Source organism: Phacochoerus africanus, chromosome 15 (assembly GCF_016906955.1).
Source record: "Phacochoerus africanus isolate WHEZ1 chromosome 15, ROS_Pafr_v1, whole genome shotgun sequence".
In the NCBI taxonomy this organism is placed as follows: domain Eukaryota; kingdom Metazoa; phylum Chordata; class Mammalia; order Artiodactyla; family Suidae; genus Phacochoerus; species Phacochoerus africanus.
This window is the reverse complement of record NC_062558.1, coordinates 129299972-129326418: the sequence shown is the minus strand read 5'-3', so window position 1 is coordinate 129326418 and position 26447 is coordinate 129299972. Positions and strand designations below refer to the sequence as shown.

Below are 26447 nucleotides of genomic sequence, written 5' to 3'. Positions count from 1 at the left end.
AAGCACAGACATTGACAGATCTGAGCATTTTGGAGGGAGAATTCTCTGAATTTTTTTTTTTTTTTTTTGCTTTTTAGGGCCACACCAGGGGTTGAATCGGAGCCACAGCCACAGCAAAGCAGGATCCCCAACCCGCTGAGTAAGGCTAGGGATTGGACCCACAACCTCATGGTTACCAGTCAAATTCATCTCCGTTGTGCCACAACAGGAATTCCCCTGAAATTAATTTTAAAATAAACTTTTTTTCAGAATTTGTGATTTTTTTAAATGTCTGCATTTCCCAAATTTTCTTTCTTTTTCTTGACAGGAAAGTAGGATTTTTTTTTTTTTTTTTTGGTCTTTTTAGGACCACACCAACAGCAATGTGGAGGTTCCCAGGCTAGGGGTCAAACAGGAGCTGTAGCTGCTGGCCTATGCAACAGCCACAGCAACACATCTGAGCTGTGTCTTTTTTTTTTTTTTGTCTTTTTGTTGTTGTTGTTGTTGTTGTTGTTGCTATTTCTTGGGCCGCTCCCGCGGCATATGGAGGTTCCCAGGCTAGGGGTTGAATCGGAGCTGTAGCCACTGGCCTACGCCAGAGCCACAGCAACTCGGGATCCGAGCCGCGTCTGCAACCTACACCACAGCTCACGGCAACGCCGGATCGTTAACCCACTGAGCAAGGGCAGGGACCGAACCCGCACCTCATGGTTCCTAGTCGGATTCGTTAACCACTGCGCCACAAAGGGAACTCCTGAGCTGTGTCTTTGACCTACACCACAGCTCATGGCAACGTGGGATCCTTAACCTACTGAGCTAAGGCCAAGGGATCAAACCCTCATCCTCATGGATGCTAGTCAGATTCATTTCTGCTGGGCCGCAAGGGGAACTCTGGAAAGTAGGGTTTATTGATGGGCATAAGGAGGGGACATGAGTGCAGGGCCCACCATTTGTCCAGGGGCCACCGTTAGGGATCTTTTGACCACAAAGCCATCCAGGATAAGCTGCTTTTCTGTCACCATGTTTTCAAATTTATCCTCATTATACTTAGTACATCTCCACTTCTTGGAGATGTGGCTCTTCTGGCGGCCAGCAAACTTGAACTTGGCCTTGCATAGGGCTCCTTGTTCTGCAGCTTTGGTGCAGGTGGACATTATAACTTGAGTAATGTGGACCCTGGCCACTGTGCCCTGGGCTTTGCAAAAGCACTGGGGCATACCTGCCTGGAGCCTACATAGGGGACAGCATGCCAATCATGAATGTCCACTGGAAAGGGTTGTCTCCAATATCCCCTAGGGCAACCCAGACAAGCGACAAACTGCAGACATCACCTGGCAGGCTGCTGTTTGCAGCCACTGCACACAGGGCCCCAACCGAGAAAAGAAAAATTTTCTTTCTTCACTAGTGATAAAGTTAGTTAAATAGAAAAATCTTTTATGAGGCAAAGGAATGCAGGGGAAATGCTTTCTGTGTGCAGGTACTGTAGTTTCCTCACTCCTTAATGTAGCACTCTCTCAATTCACATATCCCATCTATTACTACAAAATGCGTAATAAATTTGCAACAATTTATTCCACTGGCGCTTTCTGAATTTTTCTTCTGGACTCATCTTAATTTCACACAAGGCTTGAATGGTTAGCTTCAGTGTAAATGGCTTTCAAGTTCTACGTATAATGTTTTCACATTAAAATTATGAATCAATAATAAGATTGTAACAAAGGGCCTGTTATATATGGATTTTTTTCACTAACACTCATTTTTCCTACATGTGTTTACGGTACGTGCTGAATATAAAGGCAACAACACTCGCATATATTTTCAAATATTTTGAGGGTCTGTTCTGCTGCAGGTCTTTTTGTCCCCTGTCAGACTGTTGTTAACAGTCTATTCCCATCCTTCAGGTCTCGGCTCAAAATTCGCCTTCTCTGAGGGACCAGGCAACCTCTGTGCCACCAGCTTTAAAATTTTACCTAGATATGAAATAAGATCGCTTATTTGTTTAGTTATTTATTACATCCCTCCTCATGCTAGTCTGCCATGTGACAGATCACCACAACCTCCCAGTGGCAAGTACTGCTGGCCTAATATCTGCCCAACGTATTTTTGTTAAATGAACCAATCTGGCAATTAATGCAGCCAAGTCAGGCCATTCCCTAGGCAGAGCGACCTGACGGTAACTTCGAAAAACTTTGCATAAATCAAGTTAGGGACGACTCTATGCAGACACCTGCCTTCTCGCCAGCCAGAAGCTCAGACCCAACTCTCACCTTGCCCACTCCGATTTTCGCTCCAGGAGCGAAAGGCCTGACAACCGGCTCCCTAACGTTTCCCAGTGGAGTCCCGAAGAGGCGAGGGAATTCAAGAAGGACGCCTGCCATCGCCACGTCAGCGGGCACGCGTGACGCCAACGCGCCTGCGCGCGGGGAGAGGCGGTGCGTGCGCGGAGACCCGCCTCTACATCCGGGGCCTCGGCGGCGGCGGCGCCGCCGCGCGGGGGTCACGTGGCTTCTTCCTTTCCGTCTCTGGCCGGCTGGGCGCGGGCGACTGCTGGCGAGGCGCGTGGAACCTCGCGCTGGTTCCCCTTCGTCTCCTCTCCCGGCCCGGGCCCCTAAGGAGTTCGCTAACGCCGGGTGAGCTGAGCCTGCCGCCAAGATGCCGGCCTACTTCCAGAGGCCGGAAAATGCCCTCAAACGCGCCAACGGTGAGTAGGGATCGGGGCGCGCCGGGCTGGGGCGGCCCGAGGCCTGGGAGGTCGCTGGGCCGGGGACTGCTTCACTCTGCTCTGCTGCCCGCCTGCAGCTGCACAGGAGGCCGATGCGGCCTGCCCGCCACCGACCCAGCCCGTGGTTGGGCATGTTACCTCTTTCGCTCCAACCGACGGGGGGGTGAGAGGCGCGCAGCCCGGAACCGTCGCTGTGGGGGCCCTACTTCCCCCCGCCGCCGTCTGGGCCGCAGCTCCTGGGACAGGCCTACCCGGGCCGGAGCTTCTCCCTTCCCGCCTCCGCTTGGCCCTCCAGACCACGGGCTTTCTGCTGAGGCTCCGTGCCCCCGGCCGCCATCTGGGAGTGCCGGGGAGGAGGAAACATGGCTCCCTCCCGGGGACAATGCACGCGAGAACCTCGACTCCACCTCCCGTCCGGCCCGGAGCCGGCGGTCCCACCTCCGGCCCTCCCGCTGACATCTCCGGGGGGGGGGGGGGCCGCCCCCCAATCTAGCGCCTCGCTCGTCTGGGTCAGGGTCCACTTCCCTTTCCCCTCTGGCCACTGTCTCCTCTTCGGGGACTCTGACCCATTTAACTGGTTTCCTATGTTTTCTGGCATTGATTATTGGCAGCTCAGCAGCTTACTTCGACTCTCAGAAGTTGGGACAGAGTTAATACTATGAGAGAGACTTCAAGTTCTCTCGTAAAGATAACGAAAGTGAGGCCTAGAGAGACGGATTTGTCCAAGGTCACTCTGGGAGTTAGTTGTTGAGCTTGGAGACCAAACCAAGGTTTCTTAACTTCCAGATCGGTCTTTTTTTCCCCACCATGGCACTGCTGCTTGCGATTTTTATTTCCGTTTGTGTACCTAAGCCACTGGAGCTTTTGGGAAACTTGTGTGTGTGCCGGTCTATTCAAGAGGCATTTAGTACGTTGACATTATGGAAGTGCCCATCTAATATACGTGCCTCTGGTCTTAAAAAACTTTTATTATTATTTAGGGCTTATAAGTGTTAGTGTATCCACTGCTCATATTTTCACCTTTCCTCCACTCAAACAAGGATTGGTTCTCATCTGTACTGGAGATGAATATACCGTGTGTGTCACAGTTTTATGCTTGCGATCTTATTTTGTTAGTTTGAAAATCCTCTTATGAAAAGGTCAGTTTTAGTCTGTATACAATTATTACTACTGATAATCTGTCAGGGCTAGAGATCTCTTTGTCACATGCTTGTTATTTTAACCAGAAGTAACAATTTGGGGGAGACGTAACAGTCTGTGGAATAGGATAATGCCACATTCTGTGGAGTCGTGTAATTGTTTTAAAAACCAATTATTAGAACAGGCAAGAAGTTTAAGGATGTTGATTAACTTGTAGGAAAGAAAATAGAGTGAAATGGAGATTTAACCCTACAAAATAAACTAGCGAAGTTTGGAAAAATTCTTTTGATGTTTTGAAATTTAGAGAATTATTATCAGGGTATACCAAATGGCTTTGGTGAAATTACCGCTGTAATTGCCATGGCAGATCTGTTTTATATGTCTTTTGATTGCTTTACCAACAGGCATTTTTGCCTCAGGTTAATAGACTGAAGCAGTGTAATCTCAATGGCCTAAATATACTACATATGATGTGTTCAGGCCTTGTTTCCTTCACTCTTCCCCTTCTGAATCCTTAGGTGAATTTACTGTTTCAATAACTTACTTAAAATTAGAAGGGCTATATGATGTGTGACGTCTTAATCTTTTCAGAATTTGAGTTGAAATAGGTTTGGTTTATGAGGGACAGTTTGGAGAAAACATCTGAAATTAAAGTAGGCAAGATGAAAAAGGGACACTGGGATGGGGATGGGGATTTGAATTTTGTTAGTGTGGGTTTCGAAAAGGGCGGTATTGACTCCTTGCTGCAGCCCTTTTAAGGTGTAGGCCGGGTGCTTATGGTAGTGATGCCTTGCCTTTCTAGTCGTAGTTTCTGTATTTTCAATCTTGTGAACTAGAGCCCCCTTAGTGTGGCACTGCTTAACAACACTTTAAATAGGGTGATCAAAGCACATTTTATTCTAAGGGAAATAGTCTCATTTTATCTATAACATTTGTAATCTCAATCACATTTAGAGCTCATCACATTACAATATCTTAATAAAATGTAAGTTTTAACTGTGGAATAGTCCTTCACGTCACCCTCAGTCTGTGTATCAGAGCAGTGTTTTTGGAAACAATTGGGAAAAAAAATCCCTCTGGGAAGATGAGAACTTGGCCCAGCAGCTACAGGCAAGAAACTCATATTCTGTTACCATTTGAAAAAAGCTCTTTTTCCAGTTTAAATTGTTAATAATGCTAAATTAGTCCCTTTGACACTGTAAACTTGCACTCTACATCCAATGCTTTTAAAATAAATGAAGTTGTTATTAAACTCACAAATTCTGTAACATTATAGCTTGCGTATTTGATCTGTTGCACAAATAAGTAAAATTGAAGGGCTGACCTAAGTTTTTTCTTTATAGGTAGATACATAGTTTCATTCATTGTATCTTCAAGGTAAATTCAGAATGCCCACCCTCCTAGTAATAGTTTGTAATTTCAGATTTTAATTTTTATTTCATGAATATCAGTCTGGAAATGAACATTTCCTTAAACATTGCAATAGAACTTTTAGTGTGTGGTAGTTTTTTCCAGCCTCAAGAACTCCTCCTCTGCCTCACCCCTCCATTAGATAGATGATTTCAGAAGAACTAAATCCTTAGATAAAAGGATAAAGACAGGAATTTACCGTCTTGGATTATCATGAAACTGAAACTTGTTCCCATTCCAGTTTATTTAAAAATATCCTTGTATCTATTTTTTTTTTAACCTTGGTGATGTTACTATATATTACTTTTGGCCTGTGGAAATTCCTGGGCAAGGGATCGAACCCATGCCATGCTGCAGTGACAATGCTGCACTACAAAGAAACTCCTAAAGAAAAAGTTTTTTAATGCATTTACTTTGTTGTTGTTGTTTTTTGTCTTTTTGCCTTTTCTTGAGCCGCTCCTGCGGCATATGGAGGTTCCCAGGCTAGGGGTCTAATTGGAGCTATAGCCACCAGCCTATGCCACAGCCATAGCCATGCGGAATCCAAGCCGCGTCTGCAACCTACACCACAGCTCACGGCAACACCGGATCCTTAACCCACTGAGCGAGGCCAGGGATCGAACCCGCAACCTCACATTCAGATTTGTTAACCACTGTGCCATGACGGGAACTCCTTTAATGCATTTACTTTGGCTTGTTTGAAACTATTGTTTCAGAGTTTGAAAGTATGAGATTTAGAATCATAAATTTCGACTGTTTAGGAAATGAAAAGTACTTTTAGTTCTGTCACCAAACAAGATGTCTTATTTTTAAAAATGACATTAAAATACCTCATTTAAAAATAAAGGATTGGGAGAATGAAATATTTTTAGGCAGTTTAGTATTGTGTCATCACATCTTGCTGGGGCCAGCTCTTTAACTTTCTTTGTGCCGATTTTATGTTGCAACATACTGACAGTGCTTATATACAATAGTGTGGATTTAAATCAACAGAAGATTGGGAATTGGATATACTAGGTCATTTTGGTGGTATTGCTGTGATATTCTTAAGGTATAGAGGATAAATTTAAAAGCATTTACTCCCAAGTTTTTGGCTGACAGTTTTGCTAAATAGTTGTGAAAAGCACTTAGGTATTGTTGGATTTTAAAATAACCTTGTATACATGCTCCAGGAAGAAGATGGATAGGTCCTCTTTAAAACAGAAAAGACTTATTCCAACAAAGTATCTAGTTGTATTATATCTGTTTCATTGCCAGTGGGGGGTGGTGGTAATTGACTCAACTGAAAATAGCCTTTCTGGCATATTGGTAGGTTTCATGTTGAGACTGTTAACTTGAAGTATTGAAGAGGGGTTTGTATTATTTGCATGTGAGGAATATGATTTGCTATAATAAAGGATGATGTAGGATATTGCGGGGTATAGCATGCGGAAGTTCCTTGGGCCAGGGATTGGACCCGCACCACAGCAGTGACAATGCTGGGTCCTTAACCCACTGAGCCCCAAGAGAACCAAGGATATTGTGTTAAAGATACTTAGTTCAGTATGATTTGTGATTTATCCTTTTGCAAACTTTTTAATATACTAGAGGTGGAATATTTTTTGTCCTTTTCCTGGAGGAAGGAATGTTCAGAAGCAGCATTCCTGAAAGATGTGATAATTGAAAGAAGAAATAACAGAATTACTCACTAAATCTCTAGATCTAGTAAACCTTCCAAACAAAAGACATTTTTGCCTGTTGTTTGCCTAGAACAGTTACATGTTTGATAATGCTATATATTGTTAGGTTAACACTTAAGAATTTTTTTGTTAGGGATTTTTTCCTTTGGAAGAAAATATACAGTGATTTAAAAAACAAAGGTGTTCTAAGACTTTTTTATAGTGTAAGCTGGTGTTTAGTTCTGCCAAATTATTTTTCACAAGTTCAGATTTGTGTGTGTATGTGAAATTTGGCAATTACTGAATTTTAAGTTGAATATAACCAGAAAAAATACTCCTTCTCTCTATTGTTTATACAAAATAAAAGATGAAAAAATATGGTACTATTTTTTTCCACGTTAGACAATCATTTTATTAAAGCTGTTCTACTATGTCTTAGAGTGCAAATTTGGACTATTTCAGTTATTCTGGACCACCTGTAATGTGAAACATATGAATCAGAATATTTAAATAAAGTCAGGATAATTAGAGATAATAGTTGTGAAATACGATACATTTTAACGTGGTCAGGAATAATGTGACAGAGGAGCCTTTGCTTTTGATTGAATTTCAAAATGAGCAATATATCCAAAGATCTAAGATCGGAACTGATTTTGAAATATTGACTTAGACAGAAGTACGTTCAAGTTTAGGGGGTGTATTTTAAGAGTCCATTTCTTCGCTCTACATTCTAAAAATTTTTTTTCCCCAATTAAAAAAATGAACTTCTAATTTCATAAGTTTGAGATTTACAAAATTACTGTAAACATAGTACAGAGGGTTCCCACCTGCAGAGATTCTCCTATCTTACATCCATGTGGTACATTTGGATGTAAGAATGTACATCAATACTGAATCAACTAATGAATCAATACTGAAACATTGTTATTAAGAAAAGTCCATACTTTTAAAAAAAATTTATTTATTTTTTGTCTTTTTGCCTTTTCTTGAGCCGCTCCCGTGGCGTATGGAGGTTCCCAGGCTAGGGGTCTAATTGGAGCTGTAGCCACCGGCCTATGCCAGAGCCACAGCAGTATCAGATCTGAGCCAAGTCTGCGATCCACAGCACACCGGATCCTTAACCCACTGAGCAAGGCCAGGGATCGAAGCCGCAACCTCATGCTTCCTAGTTGTATTTGTTAACCACTGCGCCATGACAGGAACTCCAGAAGGTCCATACTTGGTTGATATTTCTTCAGCTTCCCCTAATGTCACTTTTGTATTCCAAGATCCCATCCAAGATACCACATTACATTTAGTTGTCCTGTCTTCTTAGACTCCTCTTGGTTGTGACAGTTACTTAGATTTGTCGATGGCCTTTTGAGGAGTACTTGTCATATATTTTGTAGAATGTCCTTCAGCTAGGATTTGTGTTAATATGTTTCTCATGTTTAGATTGTGATAAGTGGAGCGGTATTCTTTGTTTATGGTTTGGAAGACTAAATAAATACTGTTGTCATTTCTTCCAAACTTACTATATAGATTCAATAGAATCCCAGTAAGCTATTTTTGTAAGTATCTACAAACTGAAGAACAAAGTTGGAGCATGCTCACTGATTCAAGGCTGCAGTAATCAAGACATGAAGTATTGATCTATCTAGACAATAGATCAATAGAGAATGATCAAAATAGAGCCCAGAAGTAGACCGATGTAGTCAGTTGATCTTGAACGAAGTCAACCTAATTGTTTTATCCTGCCTCAGGTCTTAACACAAAATTAACAAAATTTCAGTCAGATTATCATTCTTGAAGTTATACTTTTCTGCTTTTGTAAGGGGGAGATTGTTTCCCTCATGACAGGAATTCCTGGAATTTTAAAATCACTTAGACAGGATTGGCACAAAGGAATTGAGTGAAATCTAGTTTTACAAGTTAGGACATTTTTGAGATAGTACCAGTTTTTCATTGTTTTTACTTTTACTTTGGATAATTTTGGCCTAGCTGTAGAAGTCAAAAATAAATGTGACCTCAAAAGCATTCAGAAATTAAACAACCAAATTAAAAAGCAAGATTTAGACTTTTGCATAGTATACGTAATTTAATTTAATTCTTCTGAATTACTTTTCCAGAATTTCTTGAGGTTGGCAAAAAGCAACCTGCTTTGGATGTTCTTTATGATGTTATGAAAAGTAAGAAACATAGAACATGGCAAAAAATACATGAGCCAATTATGTTGAAATACTTGGAGCTTTGTGTGGATCTTCGCAAGAGCCACCTGGCTAAAGAAGGATTATACCAGTATAAGAACATTTGTCAGCAGGTATGAACAGCTTGGGTTTTAATCTTTTAAGTGCTTTTAGTAATTTTCAGAGGAGTTTACTTTTCAAAGTTAATATATTTTGTATCACAAAATTTGCCTTTAAAATATTTTACAGTTTTTTTGGGAAAAGTGTTTCATCTATTTGTTTATTTGGTCAGGTGAACATCAAATCTCTAGAGGATGTTGTTAGGGCATATTTGAAATTAGCAGAGGAGAAAACTGAAGCTGCTAAAGAAGAATCTCAGCAGATGGTCTTAGACATAGAAGATCTGGATAATATTCAAACTCCTGAGAGGTATGTAGGTTAAATTGCTAAATTAATTTCTTTCAGTGTTTTTTTTTGTTTTTTTTTTGTTCTTTTTGTCATCCCCATTTGAAGTAGATGTTTATTAGGAAAATGCCTGTCTTTGAAATTTTAAATGTATAGTAACCTCAAGAAGTCACGTGCTATTCAAAATTCATAAAAATGGAAAATTACAGCCATCAGCTAGGAGGGGGTATACTAACTTAAATGGCTATAATATAGATTGGAAATTCAAATATCTAGAATCAAAGTAACAGCTTTACAGTGTGTCCAGAGTAGTAGGAAGAATTTGAACTATTTTATTTTATTTTTTTTTGTCTTTTTTTTTTTTTTTTTTTTTTTGCCTTTTCTAGGGCCAGTCTTGTGGCATATGGAGGTTCCCAGGCTAGGGGCCCAATTGGAGCTGTAGCCACTGGCCTGCTCCAGAGCCACAGCAACGCGGGATCCGAGCCTTGTCTGCAACCTACACCACAGTTCACGGCAATGCCGGATCCTTAACCCACTGAGCAAGGCCAGGGATCGAACCCTCAACCTCGTGGTTCCTAGTTGGATTCGTTAACCACTGAGCCACAATGGGAACTCCAATTTGAACTGTTTTATATGACTATTGTTGGTCTTGGTTTTATAATCATGATGGTAATGTAGGAAACCATGTCTAAAATTGTTTTCAACATTTTTCAATTTTTTTGTAGTGTTCTCCTAAGTGCAGTAAGTGGTGAAGACACTCAGGATCGTACTGACAGATTACTTTTAACTCCATGGGTTAAATTCCTGTGGGAATCATATAGACAGTGTTTGGACCTTCTTCGGAACAATTCTAGAGTAGAGCGTCTCTACCATGATATTGCCCAACAAGGTAAAATAAGAACTGATTTGAAAAGTTGACTTAAGGATAGGTTTTGCAAAAGATTAACTGTTAACCTGTTAATAGCTGTTAACTGTATGTAATGTATTCCACTGATGTCTGAAAGACCTTATAAGTCATTTTGAAAATTTTCCAAATGACTGAAAAGACAAACAACTTTTTGATTGCCTTTTGGCAAATTTGAGTTCCACTTTTGACTCTACTGTGTATTCTTGGCAAGCTACTTAATCATACACTCAGTTTCTAAGGTCTTTACAAGCTCCAGAAAACTTTTATGATTTATAAACAAATGTATTTTTCCCTTTCTGAAACAGTATTGCTGAGTATAGAACACCTTCTTAACGACTTAAAATCATCATAGAAAATAGCCATTAGTTAATACAGCATGCACTTTTAATCTGAAGAACTGTATTAAGTGTGTTTTCCTAATCTCTGTTCTTTGCTGTCACTTATCTTGCTGTCAGTGCAGCCTTTTAACTATATGTGACTTGAGAGTAGCTCTTGGCTTTTTTTAACTTTGGCCTTAAGCACAAGCTTGTGTCGCCATTCTTTTTAACATGGGGCTGATTGGTATTCATGTATTCATTTATTCAAGTTTTAAGTTACTTTGTGACTAAGAATTGTTTACTAGGAGTATTAGAATCTGTATTTCATTTTGCTTACATGGCTAGCATATGTGAATTTTCATTTAGCACAAGTAAACTAGGGCTTTTTGATAAGATTGAGATTAAATATTAACTTGAAGTTAAACTACATCCCTTTGCTTTAGTCCTATTGAAATAGAAGTACTCTTTAAGGGAAGGACAAAGGACATCCAAAAAAGTTAGTATTGCAGATGTGATAGTAGAAAATTACTGTGTATCTTAATGATGGAGCAAGTAGTTCATTTGCATATCTGTGTACATAGTTGAAACTAGGTTACCATAAACCCTCAGTTTATATTACTCAGTTTTAATTAGTGCAAAAGCTTATTGTTTTCAATAAGTTAGGTAAGAAAGTTCATTGTATTTCAGACCAAGATTCTCTTGCTCTTTTAGAATTTGAAGTGGTAACTGTTTGAAAGGCGAGTCCCTCTTAGACCTAAATTTGATGAGCTTCCTATTTGTAAAGTCCAGCACCGTATTTTAATCTTAGGCCAGGACTGATCACTATGTCCCCAAGGTGGTCAGGACACATGAAGTGAATTATGACTCTGATCACTTCTAAAGACTGATAGTGAGTTTGGTAAATCTTGTTAAAAATAACTGACCTTAATATTTGAAATAAAACATTAAAATACCCAAGTTGATGGTGGAGGGTACCTAATACATTTTACAATTATGCTTACAGCTTTCAAATTCTGCCTTCAATATACCCGTAAGGCCGAATTCCGTAAGCTGTGTGACAATTTGAGAATGCACTTGTCTCAGATTCAACGCCACCATAACCAAAGTACAGCAATCAATCTTAATAATCCAGAGAGCCAGTCCATGCATTTGGAAACCAGGCTTGTTCAGTTGGACAGTGCTATCAGCATGGAATTGTGGCAGGTATGTTGTGAACTATTGGGTTTTCTTTGTAGTAATAACAGCTTATAATACTTTTTTCTCTCAGTGAGTATCTGCATCATGATATCTGTTGGTTAATTTCAATAGATAGGTGGAGAATTTAAGATTGTCTAATGGAGTAGGAAGAGTTTTGGATAGAAAATTTCAGATATTTTTGGTTCAAGATGCCTCCTGTCAATTCTGAGCCAAATCCTTTTTTCCCCCCTTCTTTTTTGGCCTCCCCTCAGCATATGGAGTTCCCGGATCAGATCTGAGCCAGTGTGACCTATAGCTGCTGAAAGACTGGACCCTTTAACCTACTGTGCCAGGCTCAGGATCCAACCTACGTCCTGGTGCAGGAGAGATGTCACTGAACCCTTTGCACGACAGCAGGAACTCCCAAATCATGTCATCTTTTTCAGACCTCAGAGTGTTGCTCAATGCCTGGAGAATATTCATTTATAAGGATTTTTTTTAAAAAGTAACAATTTCATGATAATTTTGAGACTCTTTACTCTTTTTTTTTTTTTAATCTTTTATATATATATATATTTTTTTGCTACTGTACAGCATGGTGACCCAGTTACACTTACATGTATACATTCTTTTTTCTCACATTACATGTTCCATCATAAGACTCTTTACTCTTTTTAAAAAACTGAGCTTGGGGGTTCCTGTTGTGGCTTAGCAGGTTACAAACCCAGCTAGTATACATGATGATGTGGGTTCAATCCCTGGCCTCACTCAGTGGGTTATGGATCCGGTGTTGCCATGAGCTGTGGTGTAAGTCACACGCAGCTCAGATCCTGAGTTGGTGTAGCTGTGGCTTAGGTGGTGGCTATAGCTCTGATTTGATCCCTAGCCTGGGAACTTCCATATGCTGTAGGTGTGGCCCTAAAAAGCAAACGAAACAAAACTGAGCTTCACTTTTTTTTCCTTTTTTTTTGGTCGTAATTTTATTGTATTTAATAAAATTATTGCTGCCAACGGGTTAGAAATTACAGAGACAAGCTTGTCCTTTACTGCAGGTAGTTGGAGAAGCTGCGTTCAGGTTTCTCAGTGCTGCCGTGGTGTGCACAGCCAGTGTGTCCTGCATTGGAGAGCGCTTAGTGGTGTTGGGAGTCTTGTTCTCAACATGACCTTTTTACTCGAATTCTGCAAAGTCATTTTCACATGATTTTGTAGTCATAATTTGTTTCTATATATTTGATTCCCGCCCCTCAATGTAATTGAAATTGCAAAGGAAAAAACTAAAAATTAGTAGTCTTTCAGCCAAGTGAAAATATGATTTCTTGCGTTCTCCCTGTATTTTCCTTTTCTGTTAGGGCCACCCTCATAATACAACCTGATGAACTAAAGGAAAAAAGTTCTATTGAAGACAGTAAACATGCTTAGTATAGACAAAACAAGTAAAAGGAAGAAAATATTTATTCATTATCTTATCACTGAGAAATAACCTCTATGTTGTTTTACATCCTTCCAGATATTTCTGTAATATATTCTCTCAAGTGGTATAATATGCACCCCCCCCCCACCTTTTTTTTTCTTTTTGGCTGACACTTGGCATATGGATTTCTCAGGCCAGGGTCAGATTTGAGCTGCAGTTTCGACCTATACCATAGCTGCTGCATTGCTGGGTCTTTAAATCCAGTGTGTTGGGCCAGGGATTGAACTTGCGTCCTGGTGCTTCAGAGATGCTGCCTGTTAATCCTGTTCTGCCACAGCAGGAACTCCTGCACATTTTTTTCCTAAGGTTTGGGCAGTCTACTTTAAGAAGTTAAAGGATTTAGTATTTTTGTGATGGTTTTCTGAAATATGTCAGATATTAAATTACAGTTGAATGAAAAGAACCACACATGAAAGCATTTTAATTTTGCCCCTTTTGTTCTCAAGTGTTTTAAGTTTCATAAAGAGATTTGAGTTAGATTTTTTTTGTTTAGAATGCAGCGACTCTAATTTATACCGTTAATTTCAGGAAGCATTCAAAGCTGTGGAAGATATTCATGGGCTGTTCTCCTTGTCTAAAAAACCACCCAAACCTCAGTTGATGGCAAATTACTATAACAAAGTTTCAACTGTATTTTGGAAATCTGGAAATGCTCTTTTTCATGCATCTACACTCCATCGTCTTTACCATTTATCTAGAGAAATGAGAAAGAATCTTACTCAAGAAGAGATGCAAAGGTAAGTATTACTGTCAGATAGTACTGAAATTATGCCGTGATAGCATTAGAGTTTCTCAACCTCTACGCTATTGACGTTTGGGGCTGGTTAGTCTTTGTTGTGGGGTACTATGCATTTAGGATGTTAGCAGCATCCCTGGTTTACCCACTCATCCCTCCAGTTGTAACTGCCAAAAATGTCTCTAGATATTGTTCTTCTTGGGCCGTCAGTATTCTTGGTCCTCAGTAATTATCTTTTATCTGATAACTAATTCTCTAGTTGTGAAAATGGAACATTAGGAAAGACAGTGTTAAGTATGAGCTTTCTATCCACATACAGATATTTAGAATCTAAGAACTAAAAAGACAAAAACAAAAAAGAGTTGTTTTTTTTCGGGGGGGGGGGGTGTCTTTTTTTGTCTTTTCTAGGGCCAATCCTGTAGCACATGGAGATTCCCAGGCTAGGGGTCTAATTGGAGCTGTAGCCTCCAGCCTATGCCACAGCCACAGCAACTCGAGATCCGAGCTGAGTCTGCAACCTACACCACAGCTCACGGCAACACCAGATCCTTAACCCACTGAGCAAGGGCAGGGACCGAACCTGCAGCCTCGTGGTTCTTAGTTGGATTCGTTAACCACTGAGCCACAACAGGAACTTCAAAAGGGTATTTCTATGTAACTTTTTTTTGGTCTTTTTTGTCTTTTTAGGGCTGCACCCGCACGATATGGAGGATCCCAGGCTGGGGGTCAAATTGGAGCTGTAGCTGCAGGCCTATACCACAGCCATAACAATGTGGGATCCGAGCCGCATCTGCGACCTGTACCACAGTACACGGCAGTGCCGGATCCCTGGCCCACTGAGTGAGGTCAGGGATGGGAAACTACTCAAAGACCTTTTTTTTCTTTTTCTTTTTAGGGCTGCACCTGTGGCATATGGAGGTTCCCAGGCTAGGGGTCGAATCGGAGCTACAGCTGAGGCCACAGCCACAGTGATGGCCAAGACGTGTCTGCGACCTATACCACAGCTCACTTCAACACTGGATTCTTAACCCACTGAATGAGGCCAGGGGTCGCACCCACAATGGCATGGTTGTTCCTGGTCAGATTTGTTTCTGCTGCACCATGACAGGAACTCCGATTTTTTTTTTTTTTTTTTTGAAACTCTTGAGGACAGTGTTCATTATGTCATTCACTGACTCTTATGTAATCCATGTGTGTTTGGGATGAGAAAAAACTTGATTTTTTTTTTAAAAATGAGGCATTTCTATACTACCCCATTAGAAAGTACTATAAGGGTACTGTCATAATTGTTAGGCTATTTTACTTTTTGCTTCCCAAGAGCCTTGTGGCTCAGAAAAGTTAAGTATCTTGCTTAGGGTTCCATTCTTGGAAATGGGGAAGCTGAGATTCTAACCCTTGACTATTGGGCTCCAGAGCCCACAATCCTTAGTGTCCTGTGGTGCTCTGAATTCAACCTGGCTTGCCTTTTGTGTTTTAAGGGAACTTAAATTTAGCTTTTGGGAATTCTTCCTGTGGCACAGTGGGTTAATGATCTGGCTTGTCTCTTTGGAGGGGCGGTTCCATCTCTGGCTGTGGCGCAGGCTTGATCCCTGACCTGGGAACGTCCCCATGCTGCAGATGCAGGCCCCACATCCCTCAAAAAAAGGTGCCCTAGTTGTGTTTATAAGGCAGTGTAGAGTATACAAATGTGTCTGTTGTGCCATTTTACCCATAGTCCTTTTCCCTAGCTAGGAAACATTGACAGTGGTGAGTGGGTAGATGAAGTTCTCTTTCTCCAGGTATTCACTATAGCATAGTCCATTTCCGTTTTAATTAATCCCATGATTTGATGAATAATATTTATGAGTGTAGTTCACTGTGGTGGTTTACATATTCTGTCACTGGCACATTTTACTAGTTGATTAAAGATAAATGTCTTTCTGCTTTTCAAGTAAAATTTACAAATTTAACAGATTATAACTTTGTTCTCCAGAATGTCTACTAGAGTCCTTTTGGCCACTCTTTCCATCCCTATTACCCCTGAGCGTACTGATATCGCTCGGCTTCTGGATATGGACGGCATTATTGTTGAAAAGCAGCGTCGTCTTGCAACACTGCTAGGCCTGCAAGCCCCACCAACGCGAATTGGCCTTATTAATGATATGGTTGGTATAAATAAGTTTTAGCATTCTTGTGGCTTTGAAAGAATGCTATAAGGTTAGGTTTTATAATTTTTAATTAAATGCTAGGAATTCTGATGCATCACCAGGGGATTCTGCTGCATGGCCAAGTTTGAGAACCACTGGGAGAAGTCAGTGCTGTGTTCACTTGAGGTGATTGGTTTTGAGTGAGCTGGAGTTAAAGTTTGATGTAGCAGATGAGACTTGGGCTACCTTTGAGGAATAGTATGGTTAAGTAATGACGGGCAAGAAGGTTCATGGCTTGTTTTAAGGGCTATAGGAGAAAAATCAAGCTGAAAGGCGTTGGAAATAAGATGAGGCTAGGAGAGAATGTGAAGTAGATTAGGCCCAATTCTGGAGAGGTAAAACATTTCTAGTTTTTTTTTTCCTTAAGCTTTGATTGTATGTTATTAAGGCAGTGGTTCTTAATCAGGACTATGTACTGAAACTGTGTGTAAAGTACTTTTTAAATTGCAGATTTCTATGTTTTACCCACTGCATACACTAAATTAGTTTCAGAATATGGAGCCTTAGATTGTGTATCTTCACAGTGTTTTACACTAGAATCTTTAATTCAGTGGTAATTTATCATGTGTCTCTCACAACGCCAGACAAACTCTCTGGAATTTGTGCACCAAAGAGTTTAGTTTTTAGGAACTCTGATTCAAAATAGTCTGACTTAGTGGTTCTTGTGGTACATCTCCAGTAAACTATTTTGGGATAAGAGAAAAAAGAGGAACAGGTACTAGAGAATGGGCCTTACTTTATTGGCAGGATCAACCAGTTTAGATAAAAATTAATACTTTTTTTATATGGTAACAGTTATCTCTTGTAACGTAGTTTAGCAAGACAAATTCCCTTTGTGATCAACTTTTAAAACTAATTTCTAAAACAGTATTTCCCTGTCTTTGTGTGCCTCCATGTTTTATTCTGCCACTTGGAAAAATTAGTTTTGTGTTTTGGCAGGTTTCCATGGGACTGAATTAGGATTAAATGTAATAAAACAACTGCACTGTTTTAGTAGCAAATATGTCTTTAAAATACATTTTTTAGGGACTTCCCGTAGTGGCGCAGTGGTTAATGAATCCAACTAGGAACCATGAAGTTGCGGGTTCGATCCCTGGCCCTGCTCAGTGGATTAAGGATCTGGTATTGGTGTGGCTGTGGCGTAGGCCAGTGGCTACAGCTCCGACTAGACCCCCAGCCTGGGAATCTCCATATGCTGCGGATGCGGCCCTAGAAAAGACAAATATATATGTGTGTATGTATGTACACTTCTTTAATACTGAAAAGAAGTGGTGCCAAACTGAAAGTATAATCCATATCTTGAGCCCATGTCTGTATATACCACACCTTGATGCTAAAGTTGGTCTATTTTGACACCGATTCAAGGGATCAGTGTCAGTAGGCAGGATGTTCAGATTTGGGTCCTCATTGTGCCCATACCATAGATGGATGTTTAAGTTTGTAAGGAGAATACTGGTTGGTGCTAGGTGAATAGATTAGCTGACCGCCAAGAGGCATTTTATGAATCTTGATGAATTTATCATGTGTACAAATTCTAAGGCCTGAGTCTTGGGCTCATAACCGAATTCGTAATCACCGAGAGAATAATTCCAGTATCAGGAACAGACTCAAATTAGTCCATTTTAGAGTTCCCATCGTGGCTCAGCAGAAACCAATCTGACCAGCGTCCATGAGAATGTAGGTTCCATCCCTGGCCTCGCTCAGTGGGTTAGGGATCCGGCATTGCCTTGAACTATGGTGTAGTTAGCAGACAGTGCTCAGATCCCACATTGCTGTGGCTGTGGCCTAGGCTGGGGGCTGCAGCTCCAAATTGACCCTAGCCTGGGACCTCCATATGCTGTGAATGTGGTCCTTAAAAAAAGTCTGAGTTCATAGACTTTTAGATCAGAGAGCCAGTTAGTAATTTTAGAGAGAAATATACTTTAATAGCCTATTTGGGCACATTCCCTAATTGGAGGGGGTGCTAAATGGAAAATCTAGAATAATTTCTTGATAGGAATGAAATTAATTAGGGCTGGAGGAATTTTATTTGAATGCTTATGTCATAGCTTATTCCTCTATAAAGATATAAGGACACTTACAAGGGAAGTATTCAGACGTGGTAGGCCATTAGTCATGCACCTGTTGTGCACAGGGATTAAACGTAGACTGGAATGCTCCAGTGTGTGGACATCCTCCCGTCTTGGGGATGGGATCGCTAATGGTTGCCTCAGTTTGGGACCTGATCTGTAGGGATACTCCTATGCTTTGAAGTCTTGGTGTGTCGCTGCAGTTTTTCTTTTTGGGTTAGTGGCACCCAGCAAATGAAGGGTGAAGGTCACATGCTCTGCATATAGTTAGAGCATAGCTAAGATAGGATTTGGTTATTGACAATTTTGGAATTGATAAAATTATGCCACTTTTTGGTCTCCTTTGTGAGCCAGGTTATCAGTGGCATCTTTATTGTGAAAGGAAGTTGAGTTCTATTCAAACATAAACTTAAAATATTAAAATATAACTTTTTAAAAAAGTACAAATCATAGATGTAATTGGGTGGATTCTCAGGTTTTTCTGGTAACCTTTCTCTCATTTCCTCCAACAATAGCCACTGTCCTGATTTGTAACACCATAGATTAATTTTAAAATTTAAATTTCATAAATAGAATAATGTGAAATTCTTTTTCTCATTGCTTGTGAGATTTATTCATGTATTGAATATACTTTGACCATTTCTGTATATTAGTGTGAACCTATTCCTGTATGTTCTGAATTTGAGTTTGGGGCAGTCAAGAGGAGTGCTGCTGTAAAAACTTTTGTGTGGTAGTTATATGTAAACTCTGATATTTTACTTGTTATTGATAATAAATTGGTCTTCATTGGCCACATGAGTTGTCTTTGTAAATATTTTATTGATGGTGTTGGTGAGTATTTATATCCTTTAAAAATGCTGGTGGGCTTTCATTGTAAGTAGCTGTGTAATTTGGGGCCGGAGACGTAGTGGTCCCAGATTCCTCTTTGGTAAATTTGAAGGAGGTTGCTAGATGATCTTCAATTATTTCCTAGATTTCCAGCCTTAAAATTTTCTTTAATTTGTAATCAACTCAGAATCCCAGTTGGAAAAATACCTTCAGCAGTTAAACTTTTTGTTTTGTTTAGGTCAGATTCAATGTGCTACAGTATGTTGTCCCAGAAGTAAAAGACCTTTATAATTGGCTGGAAGTCGAATTTAACCCACTAAAACTCTGTGAGAGAGTCACAAAGGTAAGCTTTGGTGGTGTTACCACATGGCCAGCCCTGTTGCACTTTTAGGTTATATTTATATTTGTTAAGAGAAGTGTTCTGGGGAGGTCCCGTCGTGGCTCAGTGGTTAACGAATCTGATTAGGAACCATGAGGTTGTAGGTTCCATCCCTGGCCTTGCTCAGTGGGTTAAGGATCCAGCGTTGCCGTGAGCTGTGGTGTAGGTCACAGACCCAGCTAGGAACCCTCGTTGCTGTGGCTCTGGCATAGGCTGGCGGCTACAGCTCCGATTGGACTCCTGGCCTGGGAACCTCCTTGCCTCGGGTGCAACCCTAGAAAAGACAAAAAAGAAGTGTTCTGTGTGTTTGAACTTGGTGCACATTTCATTGTCTTTTTTCTTTATGTCAAGAGAAAAGATATTTCTGATGTGCTAAAGAAACCTTTGGAGGTCAATTAGCAGCATGACTAATGTAGCCATTGCTGTCAGTCACCTTCAGACAAGAATTGATAGTTTCATATTACATTTTATATTTATTTGCTTTGCGTGATGGTTTTATATGTTAAAATGAAAAGGTTTCACAGGTGTTTTAGTGTCTGTTGGGTAGTAAAAGTAATTATTTTTCAATTTAATTGATTTTATAGGTTCTGAATTGGATTAGGGAACAACCTGAAAAGGAACCAGAGTTACAGCAGTACGTCCCACAGCTGCAAAACAACACCATCCTTCGGCTTCTGCAGCAGGTAAAAAGGAAAGAAATGGATGTTTTATGGAAGACCTGGAATTTCTCCTTTGATTGTTTTGATTACAAAACTAAGAAAATTAGGAGTAGCTTGGAAAGTAAAAGCCTCCCTACATTCTTTCTACTCCCAGTCAAAATTAGTTTTATTATTTATATGTTTGATTTTGAAAAGTTATTTTACATAATTTATAACTGCTTTTGTCTCTGTTGACCACTCTCTTCGTACATTTTCCCTTGTTAGCTATGTATGTATGTCTTACTCCTTTTTATACCTACGTGGTTTTTCATTGTCTAAAGGTACCATGGTTTATTTATTCAGACAGTACTGATGGAAATCTTAGTTTTTTTGCTTTTAGAAAATGTTTTATTTATTTATTTATTTATTTGTATTTTTGCCATTTCTAGGGCCACTTCTGGGGCATGTGGAGGTTCCCAGGCCAGGGGTCTCATCAGAGCTGTAGCTGCTGGCCTACACCAGAGCCACAGCAATGAGGGATCTGAGCCTCTTCTGCAACCCACACCACAGCTCATGGTAATGCTGGATCCTTAACCCACTGAAGAAGGCCAGGGATCCAACCCGCAACCTCATGGTTCTTAGTTGGATTCATTTCCACTGTGCCACAACGGGAACTCCTGTAGTTTGTACATTTAAAGCTTTGATAGATCCTCCAAGATTTGATTCATGGACTCTCCAGTAGTGAACAAGAAAGCTTTTTTTTTTTCCTGCCAACACTAAGTATTATCAGTTTTTTAACATATTGTAGTCCAACTTTTTACTTAAATTTGAATATTACAGTTTTTTTTTTTTGGTCTTTTTGCTATTTCTTTGGGCCGCTTCTGCGGCATATGGAGGTTCCCAAGCTAGGGGTCTAATTGGAGCTGCAGCTGCTGGCCTACGCCAGAACCACAGCAACGCGGGATCTGAGCCGCACCTGCAACCTACACCACAGCTCACAGCAACGCCGGATCGTTAACCCACTGAGCAAGGCCAGGGACCAAACCCACAACCTCATGGTTCCTAGTCGGATTCGTTAACCACTGCGCCACGACGGGAACTCCTGAATATTACGGTTTTAACATGACTTATATGTTCCTGTTTTGTCTTCCATTTGTTTCATTTCCGGTCTGCGGGGGGGCTTTTGCTATGTTTTTACTTAGTGTGTTTGTGCACAGTTCATTGGCCTGCTTTTTCTTATACATGTGAGCAGTGTTATTTCTCATGTGCTATATAAAGAATTGAAGGTTAATTAGCAGTATAACTAAATAGTAATGCTGCCAGTCTCCTTCAGACAGACAAACAATTTTGTTAAATGTTCAGATAAAGTAGGTAAGTAGCAGGTTCATTTAAGGGTTTTTTTGTTTTATGAAACTAGGATTTGAAAGGATTATGTGATGTTTCAAAATATCACATAATCCTTTCAAATAGCCTTTGATTGTAATTCTAGCTCCAGCTGTGTATTGTTAACATAAATACTCAGAGCTTCAATTTTCTTTTCTTTGAAAGATAGGCATTATTTCTACTTTTCATGGTTGTCATGAAATTCCACATAAAAAACACTGAATAAATGATAGCTATTATTACTAACCTTGTGTTTCTTATGCAGGTGGCACAAATTTATCAGAGCATTGAGTTTTCTCGTTTGACTTCTCTGGTTCCTTTTGTTGATGCTTTCCAACTGGAACGGGCCATAGTAGATGCTGCCAGGCACTGTGACCTTCAGGTAGGTGCTGCGAGGGGCACTGAGGTGGGAGGCCTTTGAGGACTACAACCACTTTGTGTTTCTCGGCTTTTGGTACAGTGGCACTATTTTAAAGCTTTAGTGAATATGAGTGTTCTGGCTTTTATATTTAACGTTGTTTTTTTTTCTTTTTGTGGTCGCTCCCGTGGCATATGGAAATTCCCAGGCTAGGGGTCAAATCAGAGCTGTAGCTGCCAGCCATAGCAACGTGGGATCTGAGCCGTGTCTGTGACTTAACACCATAGTTCATGGCACCACTAGATCTCCGAGCAACTGAACAAAGCCAGAGATCGAACCCGAATCCTCATGGATGCTAGTTGGATTTGTTTCTGATGTGCCGCAATGGGAACTCCATATTTTAACATTCTTAGTTGATAATTTTTCTCAAATTCAGTTGAAATTTTTTTCTTTATTAGTTGTGCCCGTGGCATGTGGAAGTTCCTGGGCCAGGGATTGAATCAGAGCCACAGCTGTAAGAATTTTAATGAGAAGTCATTTTTTTTCTAGAAGGATTTTATGTTTGCGTATAGAGTAATGATTTTTAAAGTTCTTTTTTTTTTTTTTTTTTTTGGTCTTTTCTAGGGCCGCTCCTGTGACATACGGAGGTTCCCAGGCTAGGGGTCCAATTGGAGCTGCAGCCACCAGCCTATGCCAGAGCCACAGCAATGTCAGATCCAAGCCGTGTCTGCGACCTGCACCACAGCTTACAGCAATGCCGGATCCTTAACTCATTGAGCAAGGCCAGGGATCGAACCCGCAACCTCATGGTTCCTTGTTGGATTCGTTAACCACTGAGCCGTGACAGGAACTCAAAGTTCTTAACCCCTGCACCACAGCTTACAGCAATGCCGGATCCTTAACTCATTGAGCAAGGCCAGGGATTGAACCCGCAACCTCATGGTTCCTTGTTGGATTCGTTAACCACTGAGCCGTGACAGGAACTCAAAGTTCTTAACCCCTGCACCACAGCTTACAGCAATGCCGGATCCTTAACTCATTGAGCAAGGCCAGGGATCGAACCCGCAACCTCATGGTTCCTTGTTGGATTCGTTAACCACTGAGCCGTGACAGGAACTCAAAGTTCTTAAAATTAAAGTGTAGTTGATTTACAGTGTTGTGCCAGTTTCTGCTGTACACGTATAGATTAACTTTTGATAATACCATTTATAATTTTCAAAGGTTCGTATTGACCACACTTCTCGGACCCTTAGCTTTGGATCTGATTTGAATTATGCGACTCGAGAAGATGCTCCAATTGGTCCTCATCTGCAAAGCATGCCTTCAGAACAGATAAGAAACCAGCTGACAGCCATGTCCTCAGTACTTGCAAAAGCACTTGAAGTCATCAAGCCAGCTCATATACTGGTATGCATCTTTGGGAGAAATAGACTCTAGAACTTTTGAAGGGCTCTTCTGTCTTTCACAAAAAGGTTTCAGATGATGTCCGAGAGAAGGGATTTATTACATATTTCTTATATAGTTGTATTTGATAGTTTGGGGATTTTATCAAATACCAGTTTTAGGTATTCAGATCATTGAGCTGCCTTCCTTGGGGTAAAATGATACATTACCTGGATACTGTGATCATAGGAGTCGTCATGTACAGGAGCAAACCACACGTAGGACGACCCTCTAAATGAGGAGTGCTATGTTTGGGTTTTCCTTTCTGCTTCAGTTGTTTCTTATCGGTGAGCTCTGTTAGTATTCCTCCTTGGCTTGAACACTAATGTAGGTTGGTGCTACAGAGAACAGTCAACCTAGGAGATAAAAGGTTCTTCAGCTGTGTCTTTGCTGTTGAAGACTCCAAGTAGGACTAGGGCATAGCATTTGGTACTAGGAACCAGTAGCTCGAATAATGTCATTTTCTGTTGCATGCAAATACATGTAAGGGTGATAATCAGGATTTTGTAGTAATGGTTTTGATATGTAATGCCATGGTATGTCACTTAAACATTTTTTGTTAATGCATTTGTTTTTGAAGCAAGAGAAAGAAGAACAGCATCAGTTGGCTGTTACTGCATACCTTAAAAATTCACGGAAAGAGCACCAGCGTATCCTGGCTCGCCGGCAGACAATAGAGGAAAGGAAAGAGCGGCTTGAGAGCCTGAATATTCAGCGTGAGAAAGAAGAACTGGAGCAGAGGGAAGCTGAACTCCAGAAAGTGCGGAAGGCTGAAGAAGAGAGGCTGCGACAGGAGGCAAAGGAGAGAGAGAAGGAGCGTATCTTACAGGAACACGAGCAAATCAAAAAGAAAACTGTTCGTGAGCGTTTGGAGCAGATCAAGAAGACAGAACTGGGTGCCAAAGCATTCAAAGATATTGATATTGAAGTACGTAGTGTGTTATATTTAGGTTTCTTAGCGTAGCCTTTTACAATTTATTGGTTTATTTTGTGTTTGGTTTTTCTCACTCATTTTAATTCAGCTAGTTTATTTATCTGCGAAGCAGCATTTGTTTCTAGTGACTGCAGTTTTTAGCTGCTGTTAAAATGCAGTTTGGACACATATAGAATGGAGGAATAAGAAACAGATATTAAGATTACTATTTTTCCCTTTCAGTCAAGTAGAAATAAGGCTATTGTAAAACATTTTTTTTTGTCTTTTTGCCTTTTCTAGGGCCACTCCCAAGGCATATGGAGATTCCTAGGCTAGGGGTCGAATCAGAGCCACAGCCTACGCCAGAGCCACAGCAACGCGGGATCAGAGACGTCTGCAACCTACACCACGGCTCACAGCAACGCCAGATCCTTAACCCACTGAGCAAGGCCAGGGACTGAACCCGCAACCTCATGGTTCCTAGTCGGATTCGTTAACCACTGTTCCACAACGGAACTCCTAAAACATTTTTATATTGCCTGAATTTACCCATTGCAAACATTTGCCCAGTGTATATAAAAAAAAGTAATGTAGGATTCATTTCTAGGAAGAATGGTGCTCCGTATTGACTGTTATGCACTTTGCTTATATTCTTTTTTTTTCTTTGTAGGGCCACACCTGTGGTATATGGATGTTCCACGGCTAGGGGTCCCATCAGATCTGTAGCCACCAGCCTATGCCACAGCCACAGCAACGTCAGATCTGAGCCACATCTGCGACCTACACCACAGCTCACGGCAACGCTGGATCCCCAACCTGCCGAGCGAGGCCAGGGATCGACCCTCAACCTCATGGTTCCTAGTTGGATTCTTTTCTGCTGTGCCACAGTGGGAACAACCCCCCCCCTTTTTTTTTAATATTCTGATTAGTTATGTTGTGTTCGTATTACTTTTTAGGACCTTGAAGAACTGGATCCAGATTTCATCATGGCTAAACAGGTTGAACAATTGGAGAAAGAAAAAAAGGAACTTCAGGAACGCCTAAAGAATCAAGAAAAAAAGGTAAGTAGAACTGATAAACTTAAAAGTTAAAAAGTTAAATTTTTTTTTTTTAACAACATTTGTTTTCATGATATTCAGATTGACTATTTTGAAAGAGCCAAACGTTTGGAAGAAATCCCTTTGATAAAGAGTGCTTATGAGGAACAGAGAATTAAAGACATGGATCTGTGGGAACAACAAGAAGAAGAAAGAGTAAGGTTTTCATTTAATTGTAGTATTTTTAGACTATAGGCCATAATTAAGTCCTCTGTCAGTAATGGCACCAGGGTTTCAAAATTGGTTTTTTTATTCTGCCAGAAATGTGCTTTAATGGCTGCATATTAACAGATTCTGGGAAGAAATTTTCAGAATAGAGATTAAAAAATGAAACTTATAAAATACAAAGGGTAGCTTGAAAAGTTCACTCTTATTTTACATTTTTCTCTTTTAGGGGCCTCACCCGTGGCATATGGAGGTTCCCAGGCTAGGGCTTGAATCAGAACTATGGCTACCGACCTACACCAGAGCTCACGGCAATGCCAGATCCTTAGCCCACTGACCGAGGCCGGGATCAAACCTGTGTCCTCATGGATGCTAGTCAGATTCATTTCTGCTGAGCCATGATGGGAATTCCTGAAAAGTTCATTTTTAAAAAACAGCTTTATGGAGATATAATCATGTGCCACATGATTCACCAATTAATGGTTTTAGTATATTTACAGAATTGTGCGACAATCAAATTTTAGAACATACCTGGAAACTTCATAACCATTAGCAGTCACTCCTCTCTCCACCCCCATAGCTGTAGGCAGCCACTGAGGTCCTTTTTGATTCTAGACATGCCTGTTTTGGCTATATCTTATAGATAGAATCATACTGTCTGCTCTTTTGTGACTAAACAACTCCTTCTGTAGTTCTGTTACTCCACATTAAAAGTTTTCATCTAACAATAACAAAAGCAAGGTTTGTAGATGCTTGCAGTGGCCAAATTTGTAGTAAAAATAAATGACCTCATTCTGGTCAGAAGAAATAACCATGGGCAGGAGACACACATACCTGTGGGGGCTGCAGTGTGGAGAAGCAGCCTCTTGGTTCCATTGGATTGTTGTCATTCTGGGTCTGGT

The 26447-nt window shown here is 40.6% G+C and overlaps 2 protein-coding genes, 2 non-coding genes and 1 pseudogene across 5 annotated transcripts in view; 3 read left to right on the top strand and 2 right to left on the bottom strand.

Moving 5' to 3' along the window:
* DENND10 (DENN domain containing 10) overlaps positions 1 to 2378 on the bottom strand; it is a 41261-nt gene extending 38883 nt beyond the window's left edge. The window contains exon 1 of the mRNA XM_047761134.1: positions 2247 to 2378. Coding sequence (XP_047617090.1) covers positions 2247 to 2357 — 111 coding nt within the window. The 5' untranslated portion in view covers positions 2358 to 2378. The remainder of the gene's footprint in view (positions 1 to 2246) is intronic.
* On the bottom strand, positions 1254 to 1381 carry LOC125117127 (uncharacterized; annotated as a pseudogene).
* A 100-nt stretch (positions 2379 to 2478) lies between the features above and the next one.
* Positions 2479 to 26447, top strand: part of EIF3A (eukaryotic translation initiation factor 3 subunit A) — a 39610-nt gene continuing 15641 nt past the window's right edge. Inside the window, exons 1-14 of one of the 2 annotated variants that reach the window (XR_007132257.1) lie at positions 2479 to 2680; positions 9018 to 9208; positions 9367 to 9503; positions 10205 to 10368; positions 11707 to 11906; positions 13879 to 14087; positions 16059 to 16230; positions 19408 to 19512; positions 20133 to 20231; positions 21835 to 21951; positions 23149 to 23334; positions 23951 to 24298; positions 25240 to 25344; positions 25423 to 25536. Coding sequence is in view for 1 of the 2 variants with exons in the window: in XM_047761132.1 (XP_047617088.1) it covers positions 2632 to 2680; positions 9018 to 9208; positions 9367 to 9503; positions 10205 to 10368; positions 11707 to 11906; positions 13879 to 14087; positions 16059 to 16230; positions 19408 to 19512; positions 20133 to 20231; positions 21835 to 21951; positions 23149 to 23334; positions 23951 to 24298; positions 25240 to 25344; positions 25423 to 25536 (2196 nt within the window). In the remaining variant the exon portion in view is untranslated. The remainder of the gene's footprint in view (positions 2681 to 9017; positions 9209 to 9366; positions 9504 to 10204; positions 10369 to 11706; positions 11907 to 13878; positions 14088 to 16058; positions 16231 to 19407; positions 19513 to 20132; positions 20232 to 21834; positions 21952 to 23148; positions 23335 to 23950; positions 24299 to 25239; positions 25345 to 25422; positions 25537 to 26447) is intronic. The other variant, XM_047761132.1, reaches the window with a different exon arrangement.
* LOC125117134 (small nucleolar RNA SNORA19) lies at positions 19865 to 19993 on the top strand. The gene has a single exon (XR_007132499.1). It is a non-coding gene; the product is annotated as a small nucleolar RNA SNORA19 (small nucleolar RNA).
* LOC125117133 (small nucleolar RNA SNORA19) lies at positions 21396 to 21525 on the top strand. The gene has a single exon (XR_007132498.1). It is a non-coding gene; the product is annotated as a small nucleolar RNA SNORA19 (small nucleolar RNA).